Source organism: Nomascus leucogenys, chromosome 23 (assembly GCF_006542625.1).
Source record: "Nomascus leucogenys isolate Asia chromosome 23, Asia_NLE_v1, whole genome shotgun sequence".
In the NCBI taxonomy this organism is placed as follows: domain Eukaryota; kingdom Metazoa; phylum Chordata; class Mammalia; order Primates; family Hylobatidae; genus Nomascus; species Nomascus leucogenys.
Window position 1 is genome coordinate 11,418,532 of NC_044403.1, and position 15,015 is coordinate 11,433,546.

General features: G+C 35.8%; 1 protein-coding gene across 1 annotated transcript in view; it reads right to left on the reverse strand.

Moving 5' to 3' along the window:
• Positions 1 to 5,517: 5,517 nt before the first annotated feature.
• The window catches only part of ETNK1 (ethanolamine kinase 1), a 65,639-nt gene continuing 56,141 nt past the window's right edge, over positions 5,518 to 15,015 (reverse strand). The window contains exons 7-8 of the mRNA XM_003265594.3: positions 11,655 to 11,728; positions 5,518 to 11,329 (exon numbers count right to left, since the gene is read on the reverse strand). Coding sequence (XP_003265642.1) covers positions 11,257 to 11,329; positions 11,655 to 11,728 — 147 coding nt within the window. The 3' untranslated portion in view covers positions 5,518 to 11,256. The remainder of the gene's footprint in view (positions 11,330 to 11,654; positions 11,729 to 15,015) is intronic.

The window sequence follows — 15,015 nt, forward strand, 5'->3', positions numbered from 1 at the left end:
GGCGGATCAGGAGGTCAGGAGATCGAGACCATCCTGGCTAACACAGTGAAACCCCGTCTCTACTAAAAATACAAAAAATTAGCTGGGCGAGGTGGCGGGTGCCTGTAGTCCCAGCTACTCGGGAGGCTGAGGCAGGAGAATGGTGTGAACCCCAGGGGGCGGAGCCTGCAGTGAGCCGAGATCGCGCCACTGCACTCCAGCCTGGGCAACAGCGAGACTCTGTCTCACAAAAAAAAAAAAAAAAAAAAAAAAAAATCTTGAAAGTAGTCACTAAAAAATAACACACTATATACAGAGTGACATTCATTTGAATGATCAACTGCTCATCAGAAACAATGGGGGTCAAAATAGTGTTTTTAGAAAATACAAGAATTGAGGAATAAAGGAAATTTATGTGTGCCATTTGCTCTCAAATAATTCACAAAAATATACATGTAGAGAGAAAATGATAAAACAAATACTTATTGGAGGACATGGGAAAAAATAGTTCACTAAATGATTCTTGTGACTTTTCTGTGTATTTGAAATGAGTTCAAAATAAAAAGTTACAAACATGGATGAAAAAGGATAGAGGCATGTGTGTGTATATTAGTCTACGCATATTTATTTTCTAAATGTCCACTGATGGAATGTAGAAGTAGCAAGAACTCAGACCAGGCGTGGTGGCTCACACCTGTAATCCCAGCACTTTGGGAAGCTGAGGTGGGTGGATCACAAAATCAAGAGATCAAGACCATCCTGGCCAACAGGGTGAAACCCCATCTCTATTAAAAATAGAAAAATTAGCTGGGTGTGGTGGCGTATGTCTGTACTCCCAGCTACTCAGAAGGCTGAGGCAGAAGAATTGCTTGAACCTGGGGGGTGGGGGATGCAGTGAGCTGAGATCACACCACTGCACTCCAGCCTGGTGACAGAGCAAGACTCCATCTCGAAAAAAAAAAAAAAGAAGTAGGAAGAACTCAGTAGCAATAAGCACACCTGGCACCCAGTCTTGGTTTCTAAATACCATTCTCTAATAAATAGAAAAAAAAAGAGAGAGATCAGAACTCCTTGAAGAAATAGTTGAATTGAGGGTTGGGGCAGGGAAGGTACAAGATGAGCCTGAAACACCTCATGTTGTTAGAAAAAGAAGTGCTCAAAAAATTATGTAGGCTTACATTGCAAGTGCTAGAGGTTAAGAAATAATAAATACATAAAATAATTATGCAGATGAAGTGGCTACATTGTCTGGGGTAAATACCTGGGGTTTGTCATCTCCTGCCATAAAAATTTCGGACACAGACATACACAAGGAGGTTAGGAGCAGAGGTTTAATAGGCAAAAGAAAGAGAAAGGAAAACAGCTATCTAGTGAGAGAGAAGGGACTTTGGACAGGAAAAGGCCAGCCAACCACCTATGTCTGGATTTTATAAACTGGCTTGAGGAGGCAGTGTCTGATTTATGTAGGGCTCACAGATTGGGCTAATAGATTGGTTCCATCATATTGGCTGGGAATGCTGGACGCCCCACCCTAAGCTTATTAAGCAAATGAACTTTCCCCTTGGCCGGCACCATCTTATCTGCTCCTTACTGTACACATGGCTGGCAAAGAAGGGAAGACCAGCCGCCATTCTGAACATGATTGGCACAACTGCCGGCATCTATGTCTGCAGCTCAATTTTACAGGCTGCTCTTTGTTAGAAGGGAAAATGATTTGGGGCTGCTTGCCTTTTCTTTTTTTTCTTTTTTTGAGACAGAGTCTTGCTCTGTTGCCCAAGCTGGAGAGCAGTGGCCCAGTCTCAGCTCACCGCAACTTCCGCCTCCTGGATTCAAGCAATTCTCCTGCCTCAGCCTCCCGAGTAGCTGAAACTACAAACATACACCGCCACACCTGACTAATTTTTTTGTATTTTAGTAGATATAAGGTTTCACTGTGTTGCCCAGGCTTGTCTCGAACTCCCGAGCTCAGGCAATCCACCCGCCTTGGCCTCCCAAAGTACTAGGATTACAGGCGTGAGCCACCGGGTTAAAAGGAAAACCTTACTGAGGACTTCCATACCCTCACTATCTGCATCAGTAATTTCTTCTCAATTCCTGTACCATAGGCATGTTGAAAGGATACAGAAGCCAAGCTGAAAAAGTTCCCAATTGCCAAAACGAAAAACTTGAGCAATAAAATTATTTTTCGGTCAAAAACTTGGACAAAAAAATTACTGTAGTGGATTATAGGCCAGTGAATTAAGTATCTGAGTCCTTACTGATATAGTTAAGTAAATAAGTGTAAAAAAAGGTATCACTCCTCATTCCAGCAAAATTCCCATTTCCAAATGTAGAAGAGGGAAATAGAAAATCAATGTTAGACAAACACCTAATTGTTGCAAACAAAACCCACCAATGGATGCTAAAATTAATGGCAAAAGATTTGCATAGTTTCAAAGTATCCCCCTCAACACACACACACAGGATATTAATTAAAAGGGAAAAACGGGGGGAAAAAAGGAGGGATGAGGGAGAGGCAGAATTGGGAGGAATCCAGCAGATACCACTTTAATCAAATGATTAAAGTTTACAAAAACGAGTAATTTGTACACCTTATACACTCTCATATTGAGAGGTGACAGCACGCTGGCAGCCCTAGCTCGCTCTCGGCACCTCCTTGGTCTCAGTGCCCACTCTGGCCACGCTTAAGGAGCCCTTCAGCTGCTGCACTGTGGGAACCCCTCTCTGGGCTGGCCGGAGCTGGCTCCCTCTGCTTGCAGGGAGGTGTGGAAGGAGAAGCACAGGTGGGAACCGAGGCTGTGCGTGGCCCGCGTGGCCCTCGCAGGCCAGCGCGAGTTCCGGGTGGGCGTGGGCTCAGCGGCTCCGCACTCGGAGAGGCTGGCCAGCGCCGCCAGCCCCGGGCAGTGAGGAGCTTAGCACCTGGGCCAGCAGCTGTGGAGGGTGTGCTGGGTCCCCCAGCACTGCCGGCCTTCCCGCGCCATGCTCAAATTCTCACTGGGCCTCCAGCCGCCTCCCCGCAGGGCAGGGCTCCGGACCTGCAGTCCGCCATGCCCAAGTCTCTCCCCAACCCCCATGGGCTCCCGCGCAGCCCGAGCCTCCCCGACAGACGCCGCCCCCTGCTCCACGGTGCCCGGTCCCACCCACCGCCCAAGGGCTGAAGAGTGTGGCAGTGCACCATAGGACTGGAGGGGAGCTCCAGCGGCAGCCCCAGCGAGGGATCCACTAGGCAAAGCCAGCTGGGCTCCAGAGTTGGGTGGGGACTTGGAGAACTTTTATGTCTAGCTAAAGGTTTGTAAATGCACCAATCAGCACTTTGTGTCTAGCTCAAGGTTTGTAAATGCACCAATCAGCACTCCGTGTCTAGCTCAAAGTTTGTAAACGCACCAGTTGGTGCTGTGTCTAGCTAATCTAGTGGGGACTTGGAGAACTTTTGTGTCTAGCTAAAGGATTGTAAATGCATCAATGAGCACTCTGTGTCTAGCTCAAGGTTTGTAAACACACCAATCGGCACCCTGGCAAAGCGGACCAATCAGCTCTCTGTATAATGGGCCAATCAGCAGGATGTGGGTGGAGTCAGATATGAGAATAAAAGCAGGCTGCCTGAGCCAGCAACCACAACTTGCTTGGCTCCCTTTCCCCACTGTGGAAGCTTTGTGCTTTCACTTTTTGCAATAAATATTGCTGCTGCTCACTCTTTGGGTCAGCACTGCGTTTATGAGCTGTAACACTCAGCAGGAAGGTCTGCTGCTTCACTCCTGAAGCTGGTGAGACCACGAACTCACCAGAAGGAAGAAACTCCAAACACGTCCGAACATCAGAAGGAACAAACCCCGGACACACCATCTTTAAGAACTGTAACACTCACCGCGAGGGTCCGTGGCTTCATTCTTGAAGTCAGTGAGACCAAGAACCCACCAATTTCGGACACAATGTGACACATTCTAAACAAGCACATCAATTATGTGGAATTCCTAAAAACACACACAAATGTAATCATAGCGGGTAAAGGGAGAAACAAATATGAATGAGAGGCAAGGAAAAATTCTAGTTAGAAGCTGGAGGTATAACTTCGCCTTTTGGCTAAGATCAAGTGTAGAAATTGGAGGTAACGGTATGAACTCACAATCTCTAAAAAAGAGATTTGTACATAAATGTGTGTGTGCGCGTGCTTTCTTGCTCTGCCAGCCAAAAGAACCTAGGATGGATCAGTAATATCTCAGGAGCCAATAAGCACACCGAGATCTCAGATCTTAGTTTCTAAACACCATTCCTCCTACATGGAACCTTCAGGTTCTTTGGAGAAATGGCTGATTCCAGGGCTGAGGCAGAAAAGGTACAAGCTGAATCTAGAATGACTTCTTTTGCCAGAAAGTAAGTGCTCAAAACATGTTGGGAGCATAGCAAAAAGGAACCAGATTTGAGGGGCTCCCTCAAGACCAATCTCAGACAATTTTAACAATGACACGAATAAATACAGTAGTAACAGCAGATTATAATGCACAGAATAAAACAGAAATCTACGAGTCTATACTTAAAATACAAACAGATGATAGATGATTGATAGGTAGGTAGGTAGGTAGGTAGATAGATGCCAATAAGAGGAAAATTCCTTTCAGTAAAATGCTGAGAAAAGGAGAACATAGCAATATTTTTAAAACACCATCTTACAATCATCATAATAAAGACTGGATTGGGTAAGAATCATCAAGTATTGCTAAATCAGGGGAGGAAAACGGGAACAAAATACTCAATCTAAAGCACTTTCCCACAGATTGCCTATTTGTTGCAAGGGGGAAATATACAGTGAAGACACAGAACAATACTTTAACCAGGTGATCAAAGTTAACGTCGACAAGTTCCTCATCTCACATGTGATACCTTAACAAGGACATATCACTTGTTAAGGTATCGTACGTGAGATGAGGAATTTGTTGATATTATCCCCAGTTGGGGATACATAACTGCAAACTAATCATCAGAAAGTCTCAGACAAACCCAAACTGGAAAACATTCTACCAAAACCACACACACAAAGACAAATTAGTGACTATTTTTGTTATGGACAACTGATCCTCATGGCAAATAAACATTACCTGAAGGCAGAGATCATCTATCACACTATCTGATAATTTTAAGAGTTTGTTGTTTAAATGGATAATCCCTGCCTAGACCATAAGATGCTACGTCTCAGACAGTGTCTTTATTCCTCTATGTTTCCCAACTCTGGTTCCAAAGAATAGTGAAGACACAAAGCATAATAGTTAGAAGAATAATGAATTTTTAAACTAGGTAAACAGAAATGTTTATAAGTTATGTAAATTCCATAGTCTCATCTCAATCAAATTTTTCCAAAAGTAAACATTTTTTCAAAACTTTTTAATCTATATAAAACTAAAAAAACAAAAAACAAAAAACTAGAATTTAAAGAATCACTCCACATATACATTTATACACTAACTTTGGAAAGTCTTGTTTGCAGATATTCACAAGGAAAACCTCAAAAATAAGTTGAAGTAACAATAAAATTTATGAATACACTGTAGTTAGAACTCAACTTTATTGTTACAACCAATTTTTATTTACAGAATATAAATCTCTTCAAAAAGATACATTCCTTCATTTAATCAATGGTAAAAAGCCTTATTAACAGAAATAAAGCCTAAACATCACTTATATTTGAACTGAAAGACAAACAGCTTCAATTAAAAGTTTATGAACACATAGTGAAAATGTATTTTTACTTAACCAGTTACATGAATGAGGCTGTTTTTAATTTTCTTCACTGCCAACCTCATTTTATCCACAGAACAAATTTTATTTAAATTAACCAGTAGTAAAAATGTAAAACTTAAATTTTAAACATGAAAATATGAAACAAAAAAAACAGGAAGTATCTTCATTACCAAACAGATTAACAAATTCTCAGACACTCAGATATTTTCTGAGGCATATCAAAACACCTACATCAAAAGTTGCATTCATTTAAGAGGTATCAATACATTTTTCAGTGCTGAGACTATTTGTAGCACTTACATTATATACAAAGCAGCATTATACTACTATGGTTCACATTTGATAAACACGAATTTAAGCTTTATGCCACAATTTCCCAATTCAACATACAGCTAACGCAATGACAGTTACCCAATTTCATTCTTTTTCTTCCGAAACTGAATAAGGAAATTATCATTTAAGCACATGGAATAATGGCCATGTCTTTTTCCTTTTAATAACAGTATATTTTAAAACTCAAATACTTCATATCATGGAGATTTGACCAAGCTGTACAAAGGCTCCTAAATACAGTAGAGTCAAAAAGTTTCCTTTGCAGACTCAATTTATAGTCAATTTAGTACAGATAAATACAGGAAACTACTTCGGATTATTGGACAGTAAGAATTTCAGTGTGTCACTACCTATAATTAAGTAGCAGCACACCACAACCACAGCAAGTGAACACTAATCTCCTCCACTGCCTTTTTGGGGTCTTTTCCAGTCACAGGAGCTAATTTACAGGGATACCACTGGATTTCAACCGATCTCTGAAAGTTCCTTTATTTTGAGTTTTGAAATTTAACTAATGCATCACCTACAATTCTGTTGGCTAGTTTTTTTCTTACTCTTCACTAATTAGTTTCAAACACAATATGTAATGTTTCGAATTTTTATAAACATAGGTGTTGTACTAAAATGATTAATGGCATTTGAAATACCACAAATGGGTAAGATGTTAACCAAAACAATGGGATGAAGAGTATTTTAGAAAGCGATTTTTTGTTAACTAGAAAAGCTATAGGATTCACAATGAATACAGATACAATATTTTTAACCCTGCCCATTTATTACATCAGTAGTATAGTAAGTGCATAAAGTACAGAAGAGAAAGAAAATTTCAGGAGAGAAACTTATAAAAAACTTGAAGTTTGATGCGTCAAACACAAAAGAGTTTAAAAGAGTTTACAGTTCTTATAAGCACTATCATAATTTTTTCTACCCAAATAATTCAGGCCTTCATTCCATTTCAAATTGCAATCCAGAAATGAAGATTTTCAGTGTAAAAACTGTTCAGAAAAATCTAATTCATTATGTAATACATCTTATTAATTTCAGTTTTCAAGTATTCAAGTAATGCATACCCAAGTATTTTCTGTTACAGCAACACATTTACAGACTAAGCCTCAAACATGGGGAAAAATTCATTTAAAATAATTGGTACACTTTTCTGTCCAACAACATCAAACCCAAGACGTGACACTGGAATCACACAAGTGGTATATAAAAGTCAAAAATTTTAAAATAAGGTGGTTCAATATAACTAATAATGTCTTCTTTTCAAAAAGAACTGAAAACAGGTTATCTTAATACACAACTAAATTCCCAGTAAAAGGACATTCTGCAATCTAATGGACTAAAGAAAAACCAGAGCAAATCAATTTTGAAAGATGAAGCTGCTTTACCACATACTTAAAATTATTTTTCCTCTGTGCATAATAATTACTAGCATTTGTCTTCTGCATAAAGTCGCATAAGTTACTGTCAACAAGTTTCCTAGCATAAAACATCGCTAACTTTGTCTATCAACTGAATGACTGATTGATTAAAAGCTTAAGTCTGTATCACTTTGGAATGCGTATTAAAAGCAATTTAAAGCAGAAAATCGAAATGACAGTATTTTCACTTATATTATGAAATTCATAAAATGGTACAGGCGGCTTCTGTGTAATATAAAAAAGAAATATTTGTATAATTTTAAAAGTGGAGGGTTCTAACTTTTAATTGAGGGTGTTTGGGGGAAACTTTTTTTCTTTAAATCTGGAAGCTGTAGTAACATATATTTATGAAGTTAAATATTTTTAGTTCAGCAAAAATGGAAATAATTGTCATTACAAGATTACTTATGTCTTTTCTGTCTTTTATGATCCTATCGTGATCAACTTTAAATTTAGAGAAGTCATTTGAGATATGCTTAAGTTGAACTAAAGACTTATTATTTGTCTAATTTCTGTATATATGGAACTTAGATTCACATTGGGATATCTAAAATTTCAAGGCTTTTTGTAGAAAAAAATCAACAACCCTAAAAATAGGAAATTATTAAATTACATTTTTAATTTCCTTTAGCTTGGAATCATGACTCAAAGAACGGAGCTCTATTAATATAACAGTGTATAAATTCACTGCTTCCAGGAATTTAACCTCACAAAACCTAACGGCTAACTAAAAAATAAAGAAAAGTCTTATTAAGCACTGAGAGGCTAAATAAAGAAGTACTGACATTGAACCAAAGCCGACAAACCCTATTTCCAGTTCCTGTGATCTCACTGTGTAGCCATAACTGTTGGCTATTTTTACTCTAAAACCAACAAGCTGAATCATTTCCTTACAGAAAAATTTCTACAAAAGGGAAGAGAATGCAAAACAATACACAATCTCATATGCAAGATACAATTCACACTAATTTACAAATTTTTATTTACATTATTTTATATACATTCCAGGCAGACCTACTTGATGAGTTTTGTGCTCATATTGATCTCAGATGATCATGTGTACTGTATGATTTACTACCACATCTCTTTGATTTCCAGAAAATGGTGGTAGCATGGGGTTAGGAGGAAAAGAAATCACTGGTCAGGTGAGATCATACAAGTATGAAGGGGAAAAAAAGGAAAAAAAAATTGCGGAATTTTGCTCGTTAAAGCATCCAGGCCACTATGGTCTATTAACTAACATTGAATATACATGAATGCCACTTCTTACAGCCATTTTCATATTTACAAAATGAGCTTACTACTAGTTGAGTTATTAGGTAAGGCATTCAAGTTCCTTAGCTTAACACAAAAAGGCAACAGACATCTCAGCACACCACAGGACAAATTTTAGAGGGATGATTTTAGAGCACTTTGAGATTTACCCTCCTTTAGAATCCCTTACATGGTCGATATAAAAGGGAAGCAATTCTGAACCCTATTACTAGCCTGCACCACAATCCCAAAAACCTATACAGGAAGTAGGAGCATCACAACAACCAAAATCTAGCCAGAATAGGGAAAATAGATTAAATATCTTATTTTGTTCCCAAGATCCACTGCATATGCCGAGAGCTAAAGTGAGAGCCTTTATTCCTGGTTACATTCACTTCCCTATGAATCTCTCCAAAAAACCTACAATAGTGTGACAGCTAGTAGCTATGCACAGTCTATCAGCAATGGCTCAGTGAACCTCTATTCAAAATAGTTTGAAGTAAGAATATGGAGTAAGGTAGAAAAATTATCTTCTCTCCTCTCACAGTTCTACAAGATATATACTGTTGCACTTTAGAAGGCAGAAAGCAAAAAAAAAAAAAAAAAAAAAAAAAAACAAGAGTATTACACATTCTTTATCTGTTTTATGAAAATGTTCTAACCATAGACAAAAATTCCACCAAAAACAATTCTTCAAGTTCACACTAACATTATAAAAAGCTACTAGTTGTTTAATTGGTTCCATTCACTTAATCAACTAGGCGAAGTTCTATTGATCTTACAGTAATATGGTTTATAAAAACAAAAGTGAACATTTATAACATTGGGGAGGTAGAAACCAAATCTGGTCTAACACTGTTATAGATACAAACATATTTTAAGATTCTACTTATGTAACTAGAATTTACCATTTAAAATGGCCTGTGTTTCTGTTTACTTTATTAGCTTCAAAAATCTTGAGATAATCCAAGTATTTTAAAGCATTTGTCTGAGAATATTAAGTCATTTGGAATACATTAGACTCCTCAGAAGATTTCTCAGAGGATAAATTTGTAGTTGCATATTTTGAATATGCAGATCCAGTAAGCCAACTTTGTACATGGGCACTTATGTGACCGAAGTGCAAAGCTTGTCAGACTAATTTTCTAAGCAAAGTTAACCATGACTGCTCAACTACACACAGCAGACTTCAAAACCTGAAGCCTATTTATCTATCTGAAAGATCTAACTTCTTTCCATACAATAATTACCTCCCTCTTACCACCAAACAAAATTAAAAATACAGTTAAACAAAAACAAGAGAAATAAACAAAAGCCCTCCTGCCATGACTATTTATGCTTAATTCACATTTTGTCATTTCTCAGATTTTAAGTGTACAAGATAAATGCCCTAAGTGTTCCTTATTTAATTATATAACTGCCTCAACATATAATGCTGAACTTACATGTATCAAGTAATCATTTGCTATCAGTCTAAAAACATAGAATCAAACTAAAACATGAAACTAAAATGTAAGGAATGAAACATGAAACTAAAACATGAAACTGAAATGTAAGGAATGACTCTGGATAGGTAAAAAATAATTAACCTAAACAATATTTTCTTATTTCTACATATGATAAATTTTGTATATTTGTTTCAAAAATTAGCAATACTAGTGACTATTTAATAATCAAAAACATACAGCATCTCTAGAAGTAAAAGGAAATTTTTGGTTAGAAACAATTTGATACAATAAAATTTTTAGAACTGAAAATAGTAACTTGACCGTATTTAGCATTTGAAAACATTATTTAATACAGATTTTGGTAACATTAACTCATACTTATTCCAAGATTATATGGTAAATATTTATATTTATACTGCCAGACTACATAGAGAAACAGGGATTTAATTCTAAGTTATATTACCTCAAAAAGAAATACTTTCTAATATTGAATTCAACAAGATGTACCACCAACAGAGACAGTGAATGTATTTCACCTTCCTAAACAGACATTTTTATATGAAAATCCTAAATTATCTACATCAGTCAATGACTGGCATTTCAAGAGTAAATGATTCATTTTACTAACAATGCATCAAGACAAAAAGGTTACATTGAACAACTAGAATGTTTACTGAAATTAATCTTATTAAAGTAAAACTTAAAAAAATGTATTTGGGACATTTTCATTGCTTACACTCAACGAACATGAAACAGAAAAACAGTCACAGAATCGTGTTAAGTTTATAATAAATAATTCACATACAACATAGGTTAAATTATCAAAGAAATGCTTAAACTGACATCTTTATACCTTTTGCACATTTAACACATTTCTAATCCACCACATACGGATAGCAGTAGGTATATTTCTTGACATCATTCAGTCTATTTCAAAAATAGATTTGATTGTTTAGAGGCATAATTTATAAAGCAAGATAACCAAATGAAATAACAGAATTTTAACTAATATTGGCTTTTTGGGATTTCTTAAGAAAAGATTCACAAGCATTGCTCAGCTACTGGAGAATAATTAAATCTCTTCTTTACTCAGGCACTTTTAATGCAGTAACCTCAGGCTTCATTTTAAAGTACTGGTTAAAACGAACAATTGCATACCTAGTGAGAAAAGAGAACAACAAAAAAATTAGTCAAAGTTGAAAAACTTGGTGCTTCCCTTATTTTCACTCAGTCCTCTAAGCTGGTTTTCTTAAAGTTTAAGATTTTCAAAGGACATATTTTTAGTTTACTGCACCACCTACTGGACACTTTTCTAATCCTGTGAGCACTTAACAGCTTATAGCAATTTCTTCACAGACCAATTACTAAATGTATACAACTTTTATAATTGATTGCAAATAACTACAATATTCCCTGTGAATTCTAAATGTTAATCCAAACAAAAGCAGAGACCAATGTAAGCATATAATAAAATTTAACTTACCCAAGGAAATCAAACTCAATAGTGGAGTATTTGGCTTGAATCAAAGCCCACAATCCCCAAAAGAAATGAGAAGCCTTAAAAGAAGGAAAGAGAAATCAAAAATTATGATAATGAATTTCTCTGTAAAACACACATGAATTGCTAATTCTATCCTCTAAATCAACTCCATGCACCACACTTTCTTGCTGTTCTTTTTATATAAAGCATCTAAAACCTAGATCCTACTGACATCTACACCTACTAGATGGCTACAGATCACTTTTATTAACACCAAAGGAGGTTATGGTAAATTATAATCACTTGAAAAACAGAGGCCAGTTCTTGGGACGTGCTTTTTTATAAAGCAAAGTTTACCATCAGCACTGATCGATGTTAGTGTTTTTAATGGTTATAATTGCTAACAGGCTTACACATTAGTATATCAAAGGCCTTTGTTTCTTGACATAAAAATATAAACACAAAAGAAAATCCAAATCTCACCAGCAATAAATATATTTAAATGTGAAAAATGTTCTAAGGGTGACAAACATCTGAAAATGATCTTATTGGCTTAATTCTGCATAACAGACCACAACATAAAGTAACACAACTTATGTCAGGAAAAATATGGGTTTTGGACTTACAGGGAAATTAGCATGTATTTAGTAACTGTAAAATAATTATGTGTGCTTTACAATCTATTTTCAGTTAAACATGGTAATATTTTAAAATCTGAACAAGATTTCACTTCCCCAGAAATACTATATTCTAACTAGAAATATTCTAAGTAGAAAAAGTATTAAAGACAAGGTTTTCGTTTCAGCTAAATTCATTACAGCAACAGTAACAAAGGGGCTCTAACAAAAAAGTATTCAACAAACCTTGGCATTTAAAAATACCAAGGTCTAGCAGCACAGTATACCAAAAAGAATTCTTAATTTGAATTACAAGATGTAGAGGTTCCAGTCCAGGCTCTATCTCTGAGTACCTTTGCAACCTTTAATAAGTCACAAACTTTAGTGTCAGATCTATCATTTACAAGATGGGAATATTAGCCATTCTGTATTCTACACAGGATTCTTTTAAAGACTAAAGGAAATAATATATGTAAAAAAAAATTTTCAACCTAAAGATCTCTATTTAAAAAGCACACTGCACTTTGTTTTTGGCTTCCTCAAAAAAATACCACTAACTATTCAGCTATTCAGGAGGCTGGTGATCGCTAGAGCTCAGGAGTTCAAGGCTGCAGTGAGGAGCATGCCACTGCACTCCAGCTTGGGCAACAGAGTGAGGCCCTGTCTCTTAAAAAAAAAAAAAAGAACAGGAACATAATTTCTTACCTGATAGAGGGATAGAAAAGAATAAACAATGTAGCAAAGACTAGACAACTAAAGTCACTTGCACATGAAGCATAAAAGTTAAAAAAACAAGCTGGGCTCTGGCATGTGGCTTTAAGCACTTAACATGGTGCCTTTATTTCCTCATCTGTAAAATGTAGGTCATAATAGTACCTATACCTGGCATATAACAAACATTCAATAGAATGCTAGCTATTCTTACTATATGAAACCAGAATGATTAAAAATGATAAAGATTTTCAAAAATGGTCTTCTATCTAAAAAAGCATATCAGGTATTGAGAAATGTAATTATGAAATTAGAGGACTTCCTTCTTTTCAAAGTCTACATCAGAGGTTCTTAAAGTGGTCGATGAACCTATGGGAGGTTTTGGAGGCCCAAAATTACTTTCATAATTACACTGATATGTTACCTGCCTTTTTGACTATGTTAACATTTGCACCAATGGTTCAAAAGCAGTGAGGGTGAAACTACTATTACCTTAAGTCAAGGCAGTGGTAGCAAATCACACTAGTGTAATAGTCTTATTCTTCACCATCACACAGTAACAGTAAAAAGCCAATGTCACTAAAGAATGTCCTTTGGGAAGCCGTTAAAACTATTAATTTTATTAAATCTCTACCCTGGAGTACATGCTCTAGTATTCTGTGGGAGGAAATAGGCAGTACACATAAAGCATGTCTACTGCATATCCAAAGTACAATGGTTGTCCCAGGAAAAACACTTGGGTAACTGACTTTTGAGTTGAATGTGCACATTTTTAATGGAACACAATTTTTACTTCAAAAAAATGACTAATATACAAACTAGAGTTATCAAACTAGAGTTATCAGACTTGGGTATTTGGCAGACATTTTCTCAACTATAAAAAAGATAACTTGTCATTTCAGTGAAAATAACTGACAGTATTTGTTGCCAATGATAAAATTCAAGTTTTCACCCTAAAATTAGAACATGAGAAAAGTTGTATGTGATTCTGTGAGCTTAACAGCTTCTCAATATAGTACTATAAGTTTTTCTGATGACACTCGTGGTGATATCAACACATGTGATCTTTAGCTATCTTATAATGAGATGTGTCAACATTTGGAAGATCTATACAACTCAGTGAATCAATTATTTTCCAAATAACTAATAAGTTAAAATTACAAAATCACATACAGGTAAAAGAATCATTCAATGTGCAAGATAAACCAGTAGATTTTAATGTAATAGAGTAAAAAGTTAATTGATACATTCAGATTATTCATGGCAACTAACCTTTAAGAAACTATCACTTGTTGAGTTTTGGTCTAGTATCAAAAAATAATATCCGCAATTATCTGAAAAGGCAAAATACTCCTCTTTTCCAACATGCATGTGTGAAACTGTTTTTCATATACTTGAAATGAAACAATTCATCACAAAAGATGTAATGCAGAAGCAGATACGGGAATCCCGCTGTATTCTATTAAACCAGACATTAAAGAAATTTGCAGAAGTGTAAAATAATGCCATTCTTCTCATTAAATTGTTTTTTGTTTTGAAAAATAGCTATTCTATTTATGGTATTTGCGTTAATGTAATGAGTTTATTTTAAATATATATATATATATACTTAAATGTTTGAATTTTGACTTCTAATATGGTAAATACTGTTAATTATTTCACAAAAACAGAAGCTTGTAGAGGTCTTCAAAAACATTTTAAGTATGAAGGGGTCCTAAGATTGAAAAATTTGAGAACCACTAGTCTAAATCGCCTTGCATATTTTACGCTGATATAAAATCACCTATAGATGGTATCCTAATCTCTTCTTCCTACTAAATTTGCTCTGTAGTGGAAAAGACTGAGAAATCAAGAGTCATTCTGCATTTTAAAAACATACCAACTTAGCTCTTATCACCATTGTCAAGCAGAGATGGTAACTATATTTCTCAATCACTTTTTATTCATATACTTATATAAATTAACTAAATGATCCTACACTAGAGAAGCATTATCCATAAAACCTCACTGAAATCTCATTTGTGTAGGCAACCATT